Source organism: Candidozyma pseudohaemuli (genome assembly GCF_003013735.1).
Source record: "Candidozyma pseudohaemuli strain B12108 chromosome Unknown scaffold00004, whole genome shotgun sequence".
NCBI lineage: Eukaryota > Fungi > Ascomycota > Pichiomycetes > Serinales > Metschnikowiaceae > Candidozyma > Candidozyma pseudohaemuli.
In genome coordinates, this window is record NW_020194438.1 from 445,353 (window position 1) to 462,531 (window position 17,179).

The following is a 17,179-nucleotide window of genomic DNA, read 5'->3' on the forward strand; positions in this document are numbered from 1 at the left end:
ATCGCTCAGAGGAAGTCAGCAAAATAAATCCTCCTCATCTGTATTCCTCAATTTCAACCCCCGTGCTCTGGAGGCCTCACATAGGACGGCTTGTTGTTACCTCTCATCTTTCTCACCTCCTGCTCTGTCAACACCAACATCATCGCCGAAAGCACAAGCGTATCACGACTGACATCGCCATCTTCGCCATAATTGGTCTCAAAAATTCGAATGGCTCCATCTAGCTTGATCCCATCCACCTTTTGTTTCCCGAGATCTAGAAAACTGGCTACAGGGTAATTCACCAAAGGTTCACCCAGGGCGAGAATCTGCGACACCTGGGTCTTCCGCTGCTTCGTCACCGCATTGTAAAGCGCACTGTGCTCGGAAAAACGGATCTTGATGTCTTTGATCGTGGCATCCGGCTCTGGTTGTATTAGTCCATCAGCCAATATGGGCGAACTGTCCGAAAGCGCAAACGCCTTGATGTGGCCGTTTCCGTACGTCGAGGCGGCTCCGGAAGCTCCGTAGATCCGGATCTTGGTGCCCTTGTACACCGTGTCCAGACAGGGTTTCAAGGCGTTGTTGAAAAGGAAGAGTTTCTCGCCCTGGTCGAAGATCAACACGTAGCAGGTCAAGTTGTTGGAGATGATTTTGAAATAGACTTTGCAGAAGTCGGCGCCGTCTCTGCAGATGGTCACTAGCGGGGCGTTTCTGGCTAAAAAATGGAACTTGTTCGAGTGCAACGAAAGCAAAGGAGGCTTGTTTTCCTTGACACAGCTCGTCGAGAGGAAACACGCAAGCTCCAGCTTCATCGTGCCGGCCAAAATGGGGAGTTCTCGGATCCTCGTGTACGTCAGGATCCGGGATCCGAAAAGCGGAAGGGATCCGATGGAATACGTTTCTTCCGAACCAGCCAGCCAAATGGAGCTGTCGTCGCCGGAGGCGTTGGAAAACTCGCGGTTGTGGCTCAGCTGAGCGGCTGAGATGAGCGTCAGAAGGCTCTCTTCGCTATCGGCCCGCCGAAGCATTCGCTAAGGCAAAAAGAAGTGGTTTGTCTTGGAAGTGGTGGGTGTCTGTGCAGGTGGTGATGCCATGGGGGGTCTCTAGGGTTTTTACGGAGTTGACATTTAATGTTTATTTTTTGATATTGCTTGGGGTTCTTCTTTTATTTGCTTTGTGAAGATTTTGGATATTTGGCGGGGATTGGCAGGAGATTTGGGTGGTGACTTATTAGGGTCTTGTGAGCGTAATGGCTGCGAAATGGAGTATAGACAATGGAGGGTGTGAAGACAAAGTACGAGGAAAAATTTTGAGATGTTGGGGTTTGGGGAACTTCATGAGATTAGATTTGTGAAGAACTGTGAAATTATAAGGAATCGAGGTTGATCTCGCCTCAGTGGATACTCCTTAGTGGTCTTGTGAGCAGAAGGCTATACAAGTGACCGATCTCTATGAAGTGGGGATATCTTATAGTCGTTGGGAATTTCAACTTTTGCAGTATGAAGAGAGTTGTGTCAGCAAATGGTGAAATTCAGCAAAATAGGAACATCTTTGTGTACATACACTAACCTATGGATATCCAACTATCCCACCACCACCAGGTCACCTTATCTTCTACCAACCCACTCAAACCTCATCAATTCTCCAGAGCCCAATTGAGCTCTTCAATTGCCGTACACTCGACTACAATTGCCCTACCCCCAATACACTACTTCCTACATCAAACCACCTACATCTAACAACCTCTGCAACCCACGCAACCCAGCTTATCAACCCACCCAAAACGTCCGATAACGCCCTTTTCAGAGCTCTACACCACCACCCCAGAGCAATTGCTCCATATCCATCTCAGCAGCATCGGCCCATCCAGATCCCGCGGGTTCCGCCTTTCGTCTTTAAGAACCCTTGCATGGTCTCAGCGAAATTGGCCTGATACCGCAAGCAGGGACTGGAAATCCACAATTCGTGCCACAAAGCGGCTCTAGACCCACCCTGCGTTTCGTTTTTAGAGTTATTGATGGTCCTGAAAATGGAGAGTCACAAAGCAGGGTTCTACCAATCAACCAAGAAGAAAAGGAACCTAAAGCACAGTGGGGGATCGTGACGGGCGATGACAGCGGAACGGTTATTGCTTGGCTTGGCATTTCCAACGTGCTATCTACGCCCTCTGCATTGTGATGGATGGGGCAGTTTTACTGGGGATGTAGATCACAGCTATTTTGACAGAACCGAATGAAATTTCCATAAAGGCTAGAAACGTCGTTTTCGATTAACGCCCTCTTTGATCATGAAACCGTCAATCCCCAGTAGCACAACCACCACAGCATGCCACAGGATATAACCGCTTTGCAGAGGAATTGTAAAATGAATCGCCTTAGAGCCATCCACGGCGTTCGGGGAGGTCCGAATGGGGGAAGGGAAGGAAAAAGGAAATTGAAAAAGAAAGTGAAAAACTCGAACAATGGAATTAAGTCTAGCTGATGTGATACCTCAAGTGTGGCTCTCAATGCACTGAGACCATCTGAGCACATTGAGCCAAAAATTCCAAATTTCCAAAAACTTCCCAAATCTCTTTGATTCCCAAAACCAAATTGTCGGTAGGCCTGCCCCGGGACGCCACTTTTCCGAGGTCTCTTATCTAATCGTGCAAACGCTGCAGCCGTGCAATATTTCGCAGCCATTGTGGCGCTCAGCGCCGTACGAGATAAGCATAAATAGCGACCAGATCGCTCATTTTCCCCCAAATTTTCGTCGAAACCCCCCAGCCATGGCAGAAAAAGAAATCACCATCGTCGACGAAAAGACTACGCCCAAGGAGGAGCTCTCCTCGCAGAAAGAGGACCTCCGCTCGTTTCCGTCCACTTCAGACGGCGATGAGCCCACAGAAGACGAAATGAAATCGCTAAGAAGGGTCTCCCTCAACATTCCCCTTTCCTGCTGGCTTGTGGCGCTCGTGGAGTTGGCAGAACGGTTCTCCTACTACGGTTTGCTGACGCCGTTTCAGAATTACATGCAAAATCTCCCTGACGATACACCCCACGGCCGTTTGGGCTTGGACCAGCACGGCGCCACGGCATTGTCGTATTTCTGGCAATTTTGGTGCTACGTGACGCCCATTTTCGGCGCCTGGGTCGCCGATACGTACTTTGGAAAGTACCTCACCATCTGCATTTTCTCGGTGGTCTACATTGTGGGGATTTTCATTTTGTTCATCACGTCGCTTCCGTCGATTCCCAAGGAGGGCGCCACGGCCGGTTTTGTCATTGCTGTGATTATTATTGGAATTGGAACCGGCGGTGTCAAATCGAATGTGTCGCCTTTGATCGCAGACCAGGTGCCCAAATTCAGACCACACACCAAGACGCTCAAGTCGGGCGAAAAGGTCATTGTGGATTCGAATATCACTGTTCAAAACGTCTTCATGCTCTTCTACCTCATGATCAACATCGGCTCGCTTTCGATCATTGCAACGTCGGCGTTGGAAAAAGAGGTGGACTTCTGGGCTGCTTTTCTTCTTCCACTCTGCTTTTTCGCCGTGGTGCTTTTGGCTCTTTTTTTTGGAAAAAACGCCTATGTCAAGGTGCCTGTTGGCGATAAGGTCATTGCCAGAACGTTCAAGTGTGCTTTTGTCGCCTTGACGAAACTCAATTTCGATGCTGCTAGACCATCCGTCCATCCAGAAAAGAACTTTCCCTGGGACGATCTTTTCGTCAGCGAGGTCCAGAGAGCTTTCTACGCCTGTAAAGTGTTCTTCTTCTACCCCGTTTACTGGTTGACGTACGGCCAAATGTCCAATAACTTCGTTTCCATGGCTGGCGATATGGATACCCACAAACTCCCCAACGACGTTTTGCAGGCCATCAACCCCATCACCATCATTATCTTCATCCCCATTTGCGAGCGTTTCGTGTACCCCTTCATCAGGAGATTCACGCCGTTCAGAGCCATCACCAAGATTTTCTGGGGTTTCATGTTTGGAACCGCTTCCATGGTTTACGCTGCTGTTTTGCAACACTACATCTACCAGGCTGGACCCTGCTACGACGACCCCATGGGCTGTGCTCCCGAGTACAAAAACGTGCCCAACAACATCCACATTGCTCTTCAAACACCGGCTTATTTCTTGATGGGTATGTCTGAGATTTTCGCTTCTATTACTGGATTGGAGTACGCTTACACCAAGGCGCCAGTGCTGATGAAATCGTTTATTATGTCGATTTTCCTTGTCCAGAATGCTTTCGGATCGGCGCTAGGAATTGCTCTTTCGCCTGTGTCCAGAAACCCCAAGATGGTGTGGAATTACACCGGTTTGGCTGTGGCGTGTTTTATTTCTGGAATTGTGTTCTGGTTCTTGTTCAAGCACTATAATCAGCGTGAGGACGAATGGAACAATTTGGAGTACGAGCACGAGGAGAGGGCCAAGGAGGCTAGTGAAGGTAAGGTGGAGCCGATCGAGCCTGTGGCGTCGCTCACTGTTTCTTATAGAGATTTGCGTTAGCGGTTTAATAGAGATAGGTCAAAGGAGGTGTAGGCGATTCGACTACTAGGTTACCGAGTAAAGGGGAAGTTTTGGAAGGAGGAGATGGAGCATGGCAAGACAATTTGCTGAAGTTAATGAAAGCTGAGTTGGAGTCAATTGGGAATGAAAGAGTAGTTGTGACGCAGAACCAATGGAAACGAAGGTCTGGAAAATGCTGCATTTGCTTTGTGGTAAATTGGTGGTTTGGATGACTGGAGATGAAACTTTTGAAATGCTTGCATTAAACTAAATCTTTCTTATCAGTCAATCACTAACAGCAATCAGATGGTTGTTTTGTTGGTATTCTGTTGGTTCTTCAAGTGCTGGTGTCAAGGAGAACAGATATTAGAGCCATGATAGACGGACTGGCTTTGCTATAGATTCGAAGACATGGATGCTTGTCAAAGACATGGATATTTGCCAAAGACATGGATAATTGTTAGGCTTTTGAAAGAATCGTTGTGCCTAGTGTGTTGTATCAGGAATCACTGGAATGAGCCAGCTTAATGGCAATGGTCTATCACAATCTGCTTCTTCCTTAAGGGTTAATATCTTAGACCAAAGTAATTCTGAAATGGTCTTGAAATTCACTGGAAGATGGCCTGCTGAATTTTGAGAGCAGTCATTTTGTGCCTAGCCAGATTTCAGGGGGTCGAACGGGTAAAGTTGAAACCTTACTCCCAACAAAACACGGTCGAGCAGACTTCCAAAGTAGCACAAACTGAAGAAAATATAAGAGTCAGCAACAAAGCAATGATCGGCTGAACTGGATGGCAAAATTTCGGCCTGTGTTCTACGTTTTGGGCACTTCTTCCTACACCACCTTCTCACCATAATCACCAAAACCACCAAAACCAAAACCACCAATTCCACCAAACCCGCCAACTCCCCGGGGCCTACAAAAATAGAAACCGCTCGGTTGACGTCACGGCGGTGCCAAACACTCCGAATTGCGCTTGACACGTTGACTTGCTTCTTCGAAAGCGCCATTCCGAGACTGTGGGGATGAGAAACTCCAGCCGGGACGAGGTTCCACAGAAGCAAGCCGCCTGAAATTTGTTTTGACAAGGGTTTTTCAACAAACGTGCTTTTTTGAACAAACGTGCTTTTTCAAATAAAGCAGGCTCTACAAACCAGCTATTTATCGAATAATGGAAAACACAGACGTCCTCACCTTCCACGGATTCGGCAATTTTCAACGGAATCGAGCAAACCTCACCCCGAAACACGCTCTTCCAAACCCTACACTCTTCCAAACGAGGCCCCCTCTCCAGGCTTCCACCCCTCCAGAATCCCTCTTTACCCCATTCGATCACGCTAAATGCTCCCACCGAAGAAGCCACAAAGTGAGTCATTTGCGCTCCATCATTATCTTCAACTTGATTGTTCCACCCTTTCTCCAAACCACCCTTGGCTTCCACCAAACCTTGGCTGCCTTAATTCTCGTATTTCACTTTCAGCATATTCTCTTCCCCGGTCATCCCCTGACAACGCTCCCTTCATCACACTTTTCGTCTCTACAGATACGATCCCCCCAATGCTGACCGTAAGCCCCTGTTCCTCGAGTCATCGCTGCAGAACAATGAAACTTTCCCACTAACGGTAACCTCCAAACAATGGGGACAAGAGCAGATTTCCCAGCAGCAGCATGCTACCACTCTTGGTCCTTCACGGGGGAGATACAAGGTATTACGGTAGCTTTGTACAATGCCTGTCAGGACCCCAAGAGAAGCTCGTAAATGGAGGGTCTGGATCGGGTGGTTTTTTTGCTAATCCATTCTCCGTTTTCTAGGCCTTTGCAGCCATGGAGGGGCACTGCGGGGTGGGGAAGGATCTCCGCTGATTTACGAGCTGCGGGCGAGCGGCTCAGGCAGCCTTGTACGGTGGATAATAAAAAGAAGCCAAACAATGCAAAATCTACAAACTCCGTTGCAAGCGGCTAAGGCCCGCAGCTTCCAGATCTATGGTGGAGTTGGATGCGATGGGGCCGCCGTGGGGGGTCACATGCAAGGAGCTTAAAGAGAGGCAGCCCCGCTGTTATCCCGGGGGTGGCTTAGGTGCGCTGCTGACACCGCAGACAGATTTTTGAGAGAGGTAGCACAAAAACACCCGTGCACCACAACGGTCCGACGGATGCCCGGCACTCCCCATGTCTCGGCTGTTCTCGGTTATTGGCCATTGTCCATTGTGTGTGACAGCGGGGCACCTGTTAGAGAGATGGTGAAGATTTTAGAGATTTTAAAGACTTTAAAGATTTGTTGAAAAAGGCAAAATGAAATTCACCGTTGTGGCGTTGCATGCACCCGGGCCCGGGTCTGGAGGGTACTTGCTTCCACGGCAGATGCGCAAAACAGCCTGATGGTGCAGATGGCTTACAGCCTTTGCCTCAGATGGCCTTACAGATGGCCTTAGTTGGAAATATCGTCAAATCTCCAGAATGAAAAACCTTCCCCTATCACAACCACCACAATCGGATGGTTCGAGGCCGCTCCAGGCAGGACAAGGCGAGACCCCATCGCCGTTCCAGTACCTCATCTCCAAGCAGAAATTTTCACTTTTTGGTTTTTCACTTTTTCGTCTCCGTTTTCTCATTGTAGTGCCAATTTTCCAATCGCCGCTCGGTTTTGCCCATCTCGACCCGCCACGATCTGCGTGGACCTCCACTTGACGTGGTGACCCACCGGATACGAGCAAAAAAAAAAAAAAACCGTGGTATCTCCAGCTCCGAGCCCGACCTGGAACCGAACCCTCGGGCCTCGGCGGCGAATTCCGAGCCCACGTCCAGCCTAAGAAAAAACCGATTGTAAAAAAAACGATTGTAAAAAAGCCGATTGTAGTGTGGAATTTCTAGGCCAAGCAACCCTCCAGGCTGAGCGGTGGAGGTGCATTGAGCAGTTACAATTGAGTTGATGGTGATTCTGGTGAATTGGCGACTTGATGAAATTACTGATTTTGATGATAATCCAAAGACCGCTGGGTTCTGGAAAACGCAATTCCGTTCGAACGGCGCTGTGGAAAGCCGTTTACGAACTCACACGATGCGCCCCACCAGAGTCAGCGGACAAACACATCCACAGGATTCCAGGCATTGTCCACGAAGCGATGTGTAGTTTTATAGAATTGTAGAATTATGAAATTTACGTCTCATTCTGAGATACTACTGTGGGAAGCAATGCAAGCAACCAATGGAAGCAATGCATTGGAATCACTGACAGCATATTTTTCACCTTCACCTCTATCCAAAAACCCACCACATGAATTTCATCCTACGGACCCACTTTGGCAATTGCACATTCCCTTAACCTGCTTCCTTTTCCCGCTGCCCCTCAGAACCTAAAAGGGGCCCCACCACCTGGTTGCATTGAAAGTTGCGTTGTTGCTCGTTGACTGGAACCACCTCCCTCCACCCCACCTGCTATTATCCCATGTGCCTCACCCTTCATTGCGCCGCGTTCCTCCATTTTCTTATCGGCGGAGGTTTTCTTGTGTCATGCAGTGCCAAGGCGACAAGAAATGGGAACAAGAACAAAAACTCTGTAGCTTGCACTTTCGTGAATCGTAGTACTAGAGAGAGTCAAGGCCACCCGCCCCGCCGAGTGGCCCCGCTGGGGGTCCCCCACATTCGCTTGTCAATGCACCCCAGAAAGCATCTTGCATACGGACCAACGGAGTAGGCCACCCACCCCGCGGCGCACGCCGGGGCAGCTGCCCCATTAGGGGGATAAAGACCCGTACACCAAGCCTTTAGAGTGCTGCCTCTCAAGAGACGGGCCTGCCCCGCCATGACGATGCGAGCTACCCCAAACGCATATGCACGCCATGCAGCACCAATTGAGATCAGAGTCTATGCAGGTCCTGCACACGGCCCACATCTGCCGGTCGTAATTTGACATTCCCCAGCCCATATAACGCCCTCCTTCCGCCGATGTGTGAATCGCTACTACAAAAAGGCCAGGTGCCCAAAAAACATCCCCCTGTATTACTAGACCACGCTGTGCCCCCCACAAGCGCTGCCCCCACCTTCCACGTATCCGTTGCCCCCCCCCCCCCCCCACCCCACCACAAATTTCCCACAAAACCCCACCAACACCCCAAACACCATCACCAAAATCCCATAACCACAACCAGGCATGCCCGCCGCTAAAAAATACGTCTGTGCCTTCTGTGCACGTGCCTTCACCCGGCTGGAACACAAACAACGCCACGAACGCTCCCACACAAACGAAAAACCCTTCCACTGCCTCTATTGCACCTCAGCCTTCGTCAGAAGAGACCTCCTCCAAAGGCACTGCCGGACAGTGCACAACATCAAGCTCGTGTCCCGCTCAAAACGGGAAAAGAGAGATTCCCTCAAAGAAGACGAGGCGCCTGAGCCGCTCAACGGAAAAATCTCCCATCCTCCTCCTTTGGCACCTCCACTAGTCCATGCTCCAGCAAAACCGGTCGAACTCCGATCACCCAATCAGGATATCCATGTGACCCCCACGGGGCCGGCTCCTCAAAGAGCTCCAACGCTTCTGCCCGGCTCGGCGGCTCCCTTGACATCTTTACGACTTCTGCATCCCCAAACCTCCCAGGACCCACTCCACCTTCTTTCCATATCCAAAAACTTGTCCAATGTTTACGATTCGGCAGACACGCGGTACCCGTGCCACGACATGTTTCTTGTGGGCCACTCTGTGCTTTCGCTGGAGAGATATGCCATTTTCGCCAATTCGCTAGCGCTGCTCATTGACCAGCTCCACAACTTCTCCGGCCTGTCCTTGTCGGATTTCCGCTTGGGCCAGGTTTACTCGATTTTGGCCGTTGGGGCGCTTTCCATGCCTCTGAAGGATTACGACCCGGAAGAGCTCGCCACGAGTTTCATCAATAAACTGTGGAACATCGTGGTGGATAAGCTCAATTCGGCACACTCCTCCTTGCCAGCTCAGTGTGACGTGCTCAAAAACTTGTTTTTGCTCACGTATATTTATTTGCGTTTCTTCAACAACGACCTCATGGTGTCGTACCTCGAGGACCTGGCTCACATCATCTTGCAGAACCTCGCCAGTCTGCCCAGCGACGCAGAGTTGGTTTCTCAGAATCTCGAGCTTTTCTGGTCCATTTACGTGCTTGTGCTGAAGTACAAGGCCAACGAGGCGCCGCCAAAGTTCTACTCGTGGTTTTTGGCTTCAAAGTTGCACAGAGATTCTCCCGTCACCTTGGCTCAGGCAGTCAAGGCGTACCTGATCCAGCTGTTGCCGCTCCAGGACCCGCTTTTGCTTGAAGTGGTGATTTGCACGCTTTCCAACGAGGTCAACAACCTCATTTTCAACAAATCCTTGTGGCTCTTTGATCTGCTCAATTCCTTGCATAACGCCATTGTGCTTGCCAATAAGTCCATGGTCTTGTCTGCTCCAGATACGTCGATGGACATTTTCAATGTTTTCCGTTCGAAATTGGTCTTGGGTGCTGCTCCAACATACGAGGAGCTTTTGCAAGCTCATGTCTTCAAAATCAGCGAGCCTCACCACTGGAACATGCTTCTCTTGACCTTGCGGGAGTTCAACGCTCCGTTCAGCTTCAACAACTTCATGCGTGAAAACTTGATGCTGTCGTTCCAGAACTTTGGCAACAGCTTGCTTGGATTTTTCACTTTTGAGCTGCAAACGCCTCCTCCCTCCATGAACTCCTACGAGAACTTGGGCATCATCAGTTTCCCGCTTATCTTCCAGTACAACTTCCTTCGTTTGAACAACGTGGAGCCACCGTTCCAAATCAAGAACCTCAGCATTGTCGATCTCGCCAACTTGAACAACTTGATTTTGGAGTGGTACATCACAATTGTCAAGGTCATGGTCACTCTCATCACCAAAAGATCTGCTGCTGAAGCCGAGGAGGTGGTGAGAAAGAGCAACGTGCTTTCGTGCTTGTTCTACATGATCAACAGCAACTGTGCCTCCACACCAGCGTTTGCCTCGACCGAGTTTTATTTGCAAGTATTCGAGGAGCTCACCAAGATCTGCGACACCTGGTTCAACTTCATCAACAAGAGCGCCAACTTGCACAACTTGCGCATGAACTTGAACCGTTTCCTCAACGACTTGGTGGTGTTGGCCTTGAACAACGACAGCATCTCGCTAGGCGACTTGTACGTGGCCAACGAGTCCATCCTTATTCGCAACAGAAGATCCAAGTCCATTGGTTCCATGGATTCCACTCCTTCCAATCGCTCATCACTTTCCTCCTCATTCCCACCGCCCGTGCCATCTCACAGAGGCAGTTCCACTAATTACGTCTTGATGAACAAGCCCGAAAACGACGCCGGTTCGCCCCAGCCCTTGTATTCGACACAAATGTCGCCTTCGTCGCTGCTTGCACCTCTCCAAGGGGTCACCAAGCTCAATTTTCTGTCTCCAGCTGGCCCTAGAGTACAGAAGCCATTGGCACAGCCTATGAACTCCCCACCGGTTCCGCCCTCCAGCACTTATGTGCTTCCTCCTATTTATGCCGCCGTGAAAGACCACGCTAAGCCCGAGGGCATGAAGTGAACCATATAGTAATGAACGCACGACTAAAGCTTTGCTTCTCTTTCGAAGATGTTGACATGCGAGCTCTCGAGGTTCCATGTTTTGACCACTTCGTCGCTGAGCATGATGGTATTGTCTTTTCTTGTTTCGTCGACTCTGCTTTTGTAGCATTCGAAAACAAGCTCCAGAGGGATGCACAAGCAGAACAGCGGCACCTTCTCGGATTTGATATCCTCGTATTGTAGACCTGAAACAGAAGGCACAAAGACCTGGGCATTGCTGCTGACGATGCCAATTAAACGTCCTTTTGAATCGAATATTCCGCCTCCAGAGGAGCCATTCCAGCACTGTGAGGATGCCACTAGCATGCACGGAATTTGGGGATACTCAGATCTGTACGGATTGTGATTTGTCACCGAACAAAGATGGCCTTTGGACACGATGGGGTCGAGGAAACTGTCATTAAGGAGAAGCCCGTGCCCAACAGTAAACACCTCGTCGGCAATATTCTGTTCTGATGCAAAGCCAATGGGTGCACATTTGATGTGATCCAAGGCAAGCTGGTTTTTCTCCGACAAGTGAATAAACGCCAAATCTAGATCCACAAACGGCACCACCACGCTGTTTCTGCTTTCCAAAACAAGCGAGTGGTCCTTACCCAAGACTATGCTGCAGACAACGGTATCCAGCCGTATGAAGGGCTTGATAACGTGATAGTTGGTCACCAAGGTATCCTTTTTGAGCTTGACACAGGAGCCCCACGAGAACGGGTGGCCGTGCTGGGAGATAACGAGGGGAAGCACGGGATGTGATTTTGTGAGTGTTGACAGTGCCGTTTCTGTCTTTTTCGGGTATGCTTTCGAGTCCACATCGTCAATTCCAAGCAGCAGAAGGAGCCTGTCCCACGGCGCTATCACCATCAAATCGCCGTCGCCGTTGAGCTTTCTCAAGTTGCCTATTAGAAGGCCCACGGCTCCTCCAGATGCAGCATTGACCAAGGCTCCACACATGTTTTCAAGGTACTTCATGTCGCTAAGGAAGCCCCTTCCCACGCCGCCAGAATCTCTAATTACAGCGTTGACGTGGCCTGTAGAAACAAAGTCCGTAAAGAGCGCAGGACCCGTGAAGTTGAAAGGCAGCGATCTGACGGAAATCAGCGATAGTTCAGCCACCTTGTCCACGGTAAAATCGTAAAAGTGTTCATCCGAAATCTCCTCGTGAATCGCCCGGCAATGCACTACCGCCACGTTCAACGCCTGAAGCAGGTTCCCCACATGAGTATCTAGCGGGATCAAGTTGAAGCCGTTCTTCATGGCGTATTCAAGGTACTCCTTCAACGGGTCCTTTTCGGACAAGACCGGAGCCGTTTTCCCGAGAAACCCCTGGCACCACCGGACCTCGTTATTCTGCATTAGCGGCTTGCACGAAACGTAAAGCTTGTACTTGTCGAGTTCCTCTGGCGACATGTGAAGAACCAGAACGCAGAAATGTCTCTGTTTTTCGGCAGAATCGTACAAGTAGATGCCCAGGTAGCTCTGGGACGGCGTTTCGGGCCGCTGCAGGACGAGCCGGATGCATACGGGGAGATATCGCCAGGCCATGATAAGAAGGTGTAGGTGATAGATAGCGGGTATGTGCCGGACCGGGTTGGAGGTGGAGTGGGACGATAAGGTGATCGGCGGGTGTTGATTTGAAGGGTTGGGGGATTTTGTGGGATTGTGATTTTGTGTTTTGGTTTTGTGCTTTGGGGATTTTTGTTAGGTGGTTGGAATTAGGGGGTTTGGTTTGGATGGTGGATTTGGTGGGGTACAGATAACCGAGGTAGATGGTGATAATAGATATAGGGAATGAGATATGAGCCGAGGCAGATCTCGGGCGATTAGTCGAGAAATTATTGAAATGCAATGTGTTGGTTGAGAAATTAACGAAATGAAATGTGTTGGTTGAGTCGATGGAATGTGTGGATTGACTCTGTCAATGGTTCGGCATTGGGCTGCCGTCTTGATGCAATCCTCTATTTTTCTATTTAACAAGTTTTGTGAAAAGGCAGCCACTGGTGATTTAGTGGCAATGTCCGAGAACTGAGCCTTTTGTTGACGAGAAAGGGGCTTCATGACCCACACTTCCGAGTGTGCAACAGATGGCCATTGCAGATGGCCATTGCAAGTACTCCGATTTGAAGAACATCGCCGTGAAACCTTCATTGCAATTCGCTGCACAATTCTCTAAAAATGCTTTGCTTTCTTTCAATTGCTTCCATCAGAGGCAAACGCCTTTTGAAGCCGTTATTTGTACTTCGAAAGCCTAGTTCCTCGTGGCAAACGGAAACCGCCGGTGGATGCGCTGCACGATCTCCAAGTAGTGGGGCTCCGTCTCGGGCGTGATCACGCCGTGTCTGATCAAAAAGTCGATAATCACCAACGTACAGTTGGGCTTGAACTCACCAGCCTTCATCCGGTCCAGCACCTCGTCCAAACCCATCAACCTGAAGTCCTCAGCCTCGCCGTCCACAGGCGACGGCTTCTGGTTCTCCGAGTCGAAAACCAAATCGTAAATATACTCGACTTCCGGCTGGGCGTGGCCTCCAGGGCCATACGGTAGGCACAAGTACGACACAACTCCAGCGGAAGAGATCCTCAGTTCCACGAATTCACGCTCCAAGCCGCCCTCCTCGTAGCACTCCTTGACGACATTTTCCCAAAGTCCCAACGGATGCGCCACGCCGCCCGCTATGGTGTTGTCTAGTTTGCCTGGATACGTCGCCTTGGTCTGGGATCTCCTCGGAACCCACATTTTGACTCCCTCCGCAGTTTTCACAATTCCATTGATGTGGACGCCGTACGTGACGACCCCTAGAATGCCCGAAAACGCCCTTTCAACAAGAAAGTACGGTTTTGTAGACGGATTGTAGACCACGTAGAGCTCGTCACGCCAGCCTTTTGCCACAATTGGGTCCTTCTGGCGCCACGTCTGGGCCATTTCAGCCACAGCGTCGTTTCTCTTTTCAAAAGTATCGAGCGAAGGCGACATCCCCACGGTCTTTGCCGTGTGATCCACGGTCAAATACTGGTTTTCAAGATTTTCCACAGCATGGGGCGCCACGTTTCCCAAAGGCAGGCCCTCGTGGCCGAGAAGCGTGTAGTAGTCCGTCGGAGTGTACGGGAAGGCGTCCACGGCCGCCACGAGCGGTAGCAACAGCATGTAGTTGGAGGAAGAAAGTGTTGATAATGGAATAGCCGGAGTGCGCACCGAGATTTGGTAGGGTGGGGACGGCCAGATGTTTCGGAGGTGGGGGTTTTTGGGGGGAAAGTGTTTTCTGTTTTAGTTTGAAGGTAGTCGATTTGAGGAATTGATTTGGAGGGATCAAGTGTTTGTGTGTTGTGGGCTTGAGAGGTATTGTGATCCATTGTGCGAATGAGTGGACCACAATGGTTGATATCGGTGGATGTTGAAATGCATTTCCAGAAAAATAATGACTATTATGGATTTTGTATGTTTTTAAGAGGAATTAAGGATGCAGAAGGACGTTTAATTAGAAGTTTGCTCCATTTTCGTTCTCTATCTATCCCCTTCACTACCCTGTTTGCAGCCAAAATGTCGTCATCGTGAATCGCCAAAGCTACAATTAGCCATACAGCAGAAAAGGAATTCCAAGCCATTGACACCAGTTGAGGTCAATTAAAGTAGAAAGACATTCTCCCTGACGTTAGTGACGTTTGACCAAAGTAGCACCAATCTCTGTTCCCTGACTATATAGCCTTGATCGAATGAAAGCAACAATCAAACAACTTGGGATGAATTATCGTGACTCCTCGTTACTTACAAAAGCCTTCAGAGTAGACGATGCTAATTTTGCTAATTTTGCAAGATCGCCAAAACGGCAGGGTATATGGTTTTGTACACTAAGTAGGTGACAAAGGATGGTCTAGGGACTCAAAGTAAATGGCATAAGCTTCACAGACATGGTTGCATAAATGCTGATTAATGAAGCAGAGAAATACCCGAATTAAAATACAATCGTTTTTGATCATCCGCTTACGACTCATTTATTTCCTTTTCGATCATCGGCTTACTCCGGTTGAAAACACTCCTGGTCTGTCTAACTAACTGTACTCAATGTGATCGTTCACCATATAATTGTACTCCATGTGATCTTCCATAGTATGATTGAAAGTAAGATCAGAGCTCAAATATTCAACAGTTGCCTCGTCTTCTTCTGATTCCTATTTCACCATAATTTACCCATCACCATAACACGCCAACCACCTCAACTCCCAAACCACTCAAATCCACCTACCAGAACCACCAACACACCCACTCACCTACACCCACCTCATACTAATACAATTAATTCAGCCTGACTGGCCCTAATATACATTCTATCGCTAGTCTCCCCGTGGCAAATTCTGCGCTAGCGTATTCACCACATTCGTCTCCGCCAACGACGTCTGGTGACCCTCCTGGGCCTCAGGATCCGTGTCCACCCGGGACACCTCCACAAACGACAGATACAACCCCGTAAGCTCAAGGAGATCCGTAATCAGGTCGGGACGCAAGTCGTAGATGAGCTGCTGGAACGAGTGCAGCTTGAGTAAGCGAATGGACAACTTGTTGTCCGCAAGGAAATGAAGAAGGTGCTTGTGGAACTTTCCAGCGGAGTATGGAGCATTGTCGAAGTTGGGCAGAATGTACCGCCTTCCATACTGCACTGGGCTGCCCAGAGCGGTGTTTCTAGCAAGCTGGCTCTGGTTCTGGGTATGATTTTGGCCCTGGTGGCTATTATTCATTAATCTCTCGTCCACATTGACGCCGCTAATCGAGTTTATTCTGCTCAGGCCCTGGCTGTTGCTTGTAGGTACACTGCCCACACCTTGAACTCCATTCATGGGTCCTGTTCTTCTGTATTTCGTCGGCTTGGGTTGTGGCATATCGTCGTTCTCCAAGCTCTGGTTCTGCAACGAGTGCTGAAGCATGTTGCCCAACTGCGGATTGCTCATGCTCTGGTTACTCAGCGCCAGACCCTGGTTGTTCTGGTTCTGGTTCTGGTAGTTCTTGTAGTTCGGCATCAGAAGCCCGCTGGGACTGTAGGTGATGCCGTTGCCGTCCACAGGCACGGACCGCAGCGTGTTGATCAGGTCTCGCAGAAGCTTGTGTGTTTTCAAGTGTTCACTGAGCTTTTTAGGCAGCCCTTTATCGGAAGGCTGTCTGGTGATGATTTTGCCACAGTAGTCACACACAGCGACGTTGGGGTCACGCAGATCCTGGACAAACCACGTCCACACCCACAGCTTCTTCTTGGCCCCGAACTTCTGCCCTGGTCTGTTCTTTCTTTCTCGTTTGGAGAGTTTGTCATCGTCAAGCTCAGGATCGGTGTTTTTGTCTGCCTTGGCCCCGTCCTGGCTTTCTGTGGGCAGGCTCTCTGAATTTGCCGTCTGCGTATTTGGCTGGTTGGCGCCTGGAGCACTGGAGTTCTGACCGGTCTGGAGCTGCTGTGGAAGGTGGTTTCTGTACTGTTGGTGAAGCTGGGGCACGGAGCCCGAAAGCGTATTCAATCCGTTCATGTTCCGCTGGAGCCCCTGCTGGGGGTACGACGGAAACGCCAAATGAGCGTTGGAGGTGTTATAGTAGCTCATTCGGTGGGGGTGTTTGTTTATGAGTAGTTGGAGAACCGGGGGTAGGGACCGGTAGTGGTGTTGATAGTGACCGGAAGTGGGCGACCCGGTCACGTGACTGGAGTATCAACGGTTGCTTCGTATAGCGGGAGGCCCGACCTTTTCACATGGAATTTTCAGGTTCCACTACTTTTTGGAATGAGAAGGATTCTTTGTGTTTTTTTTTTAATATCATTTCCATGATTTGTCTATTTACTCGACGGTTTGTGAAAGTGCGGCTACCGGGATGCTCGGTTGCAAAAGGTACTGTACCGGGGGCAGCCCCGTGTTAGTCAAGGAGGGGTGTAGACGATGGCGGTGAAAAATTGCAAAATTGCAATTTTAAAAAGGGAGGAAAAAAAAGCTCAGCCAAATCTAATGAGAATTGACATGTAAAATATGAAGAGAATATTGGCAACTACTGGCCTTCGAAATACCCACGGATCTTGCAGAAGGTGGAAAGTAAGGGTCCACAGTGGCTCAACCAGGGTGATTACATAGTAAAACACGACGTGGCT

General features: G+C 49.6%; 6 protein-coding genes across 6 annotated transcripts; 2 read left to right on the forward strand and 4 right to left on the reverse strand.

Moving 5' to 3' along the window:
- Positions 1-53: 53 nt before the first annotated feature.
- Positions 54-1,010, reverse strand: C7M61_002301 (uncharacterized protein; the record flags this gene model as incomplete). Its single annotated transcript, XM_024857679.1, has 1 exon — positions 54-1,010. The coding sequence occupies one exon, from the start codon at positions 1,008-1,010 to the stop codon at positions 54-56; it is 957 nt and encodes a 318-aa protein (XP_024714178.1).
- Positions 1,011-2,749: 1,739 nt separating this feature from the next.
- On the forward strand, positions 2,750-4,480 carry C7M61_002302 (uncharacterized protein; the record flags this gene model as incomplete). The annotated part of the gene is made up of 1 exon (XM_024857680.1): positions 2,750-4,480. One exon carries the CDS (start codon positions 2,750-2,752, stop codon positions 4,478-4,480), a length of 1,731 nt encoding a protein of 576 aa, XP_024714179.1.
- Positions 4,481-8,631: 4,151 nt separating this feature from the next.
- Positions 8,632-11,031, forward strand: TRY5 (Try5p; the record flags this gene model as incomplete). The annotated part of the gene is made up of 1 exon (XM_024857681.1): positions 8,632-11,031. The coding sequence occupies one exon, from the start codon at positions 8,632-8,634 to the stop codon at positions 11,029-11,031; it is 2,400 nt and encodes a 799-aa protein (XP_024714180.1).
- A 23-nt stretch (positions 11,032-11,054) lies between these two features.
- Positions 11,055-12,476, reverse strand: C7M61_002304 (uncharacterized protein; the record flags this gene model as incomplete). Its single annotated transcript, XM_024857682.1, has 1 exon — positions 11,055-12,476. The coding sequence occupies one exon, from the start codon at positions 12,474-12,476 to the stop codon at positions 11,055-11,057; it is 1,422 nt and encodes a 473-aa protein (XP_024714181.1).
- Positions 12,477-13,314: 838 nt separating this feature from the next.
- Positions 13,315-14,211, reverse strand: C7M61_002305 (uncharacterized protein; the record flags this gene model as incomplete). Its single annotated transcript, XM_024857683.1, has 1 exon — positions 13,315-14,211. The coding sequence occupies one exon, from the start codon at positions 14,209-14,211 to the stop codon at positions 13,315-13,317; it is 897 nt and encodes a 298-aa protein (XP_024714182.1).
- A 1,184-nt stretch (positions 14,212-15,395) lies between these two features.
- Positions 15,396-16,643, reverse strand: C7M61_002306 (uncharacterized protein; the record flags this gene model as incomplete). Its single annotated transcript, XM_024857684.1, has 1 exon — positions 15,396-16,643. One exon carries the CDS (start codon positions 16,641-16,643, stop codon positions 15,396-15,398), a length of 1,248 nt encoding a protein of 415 aa, XP_024714183.1.
- Positions 16,644-17,179: the final 536 nt, after the last annotated feature.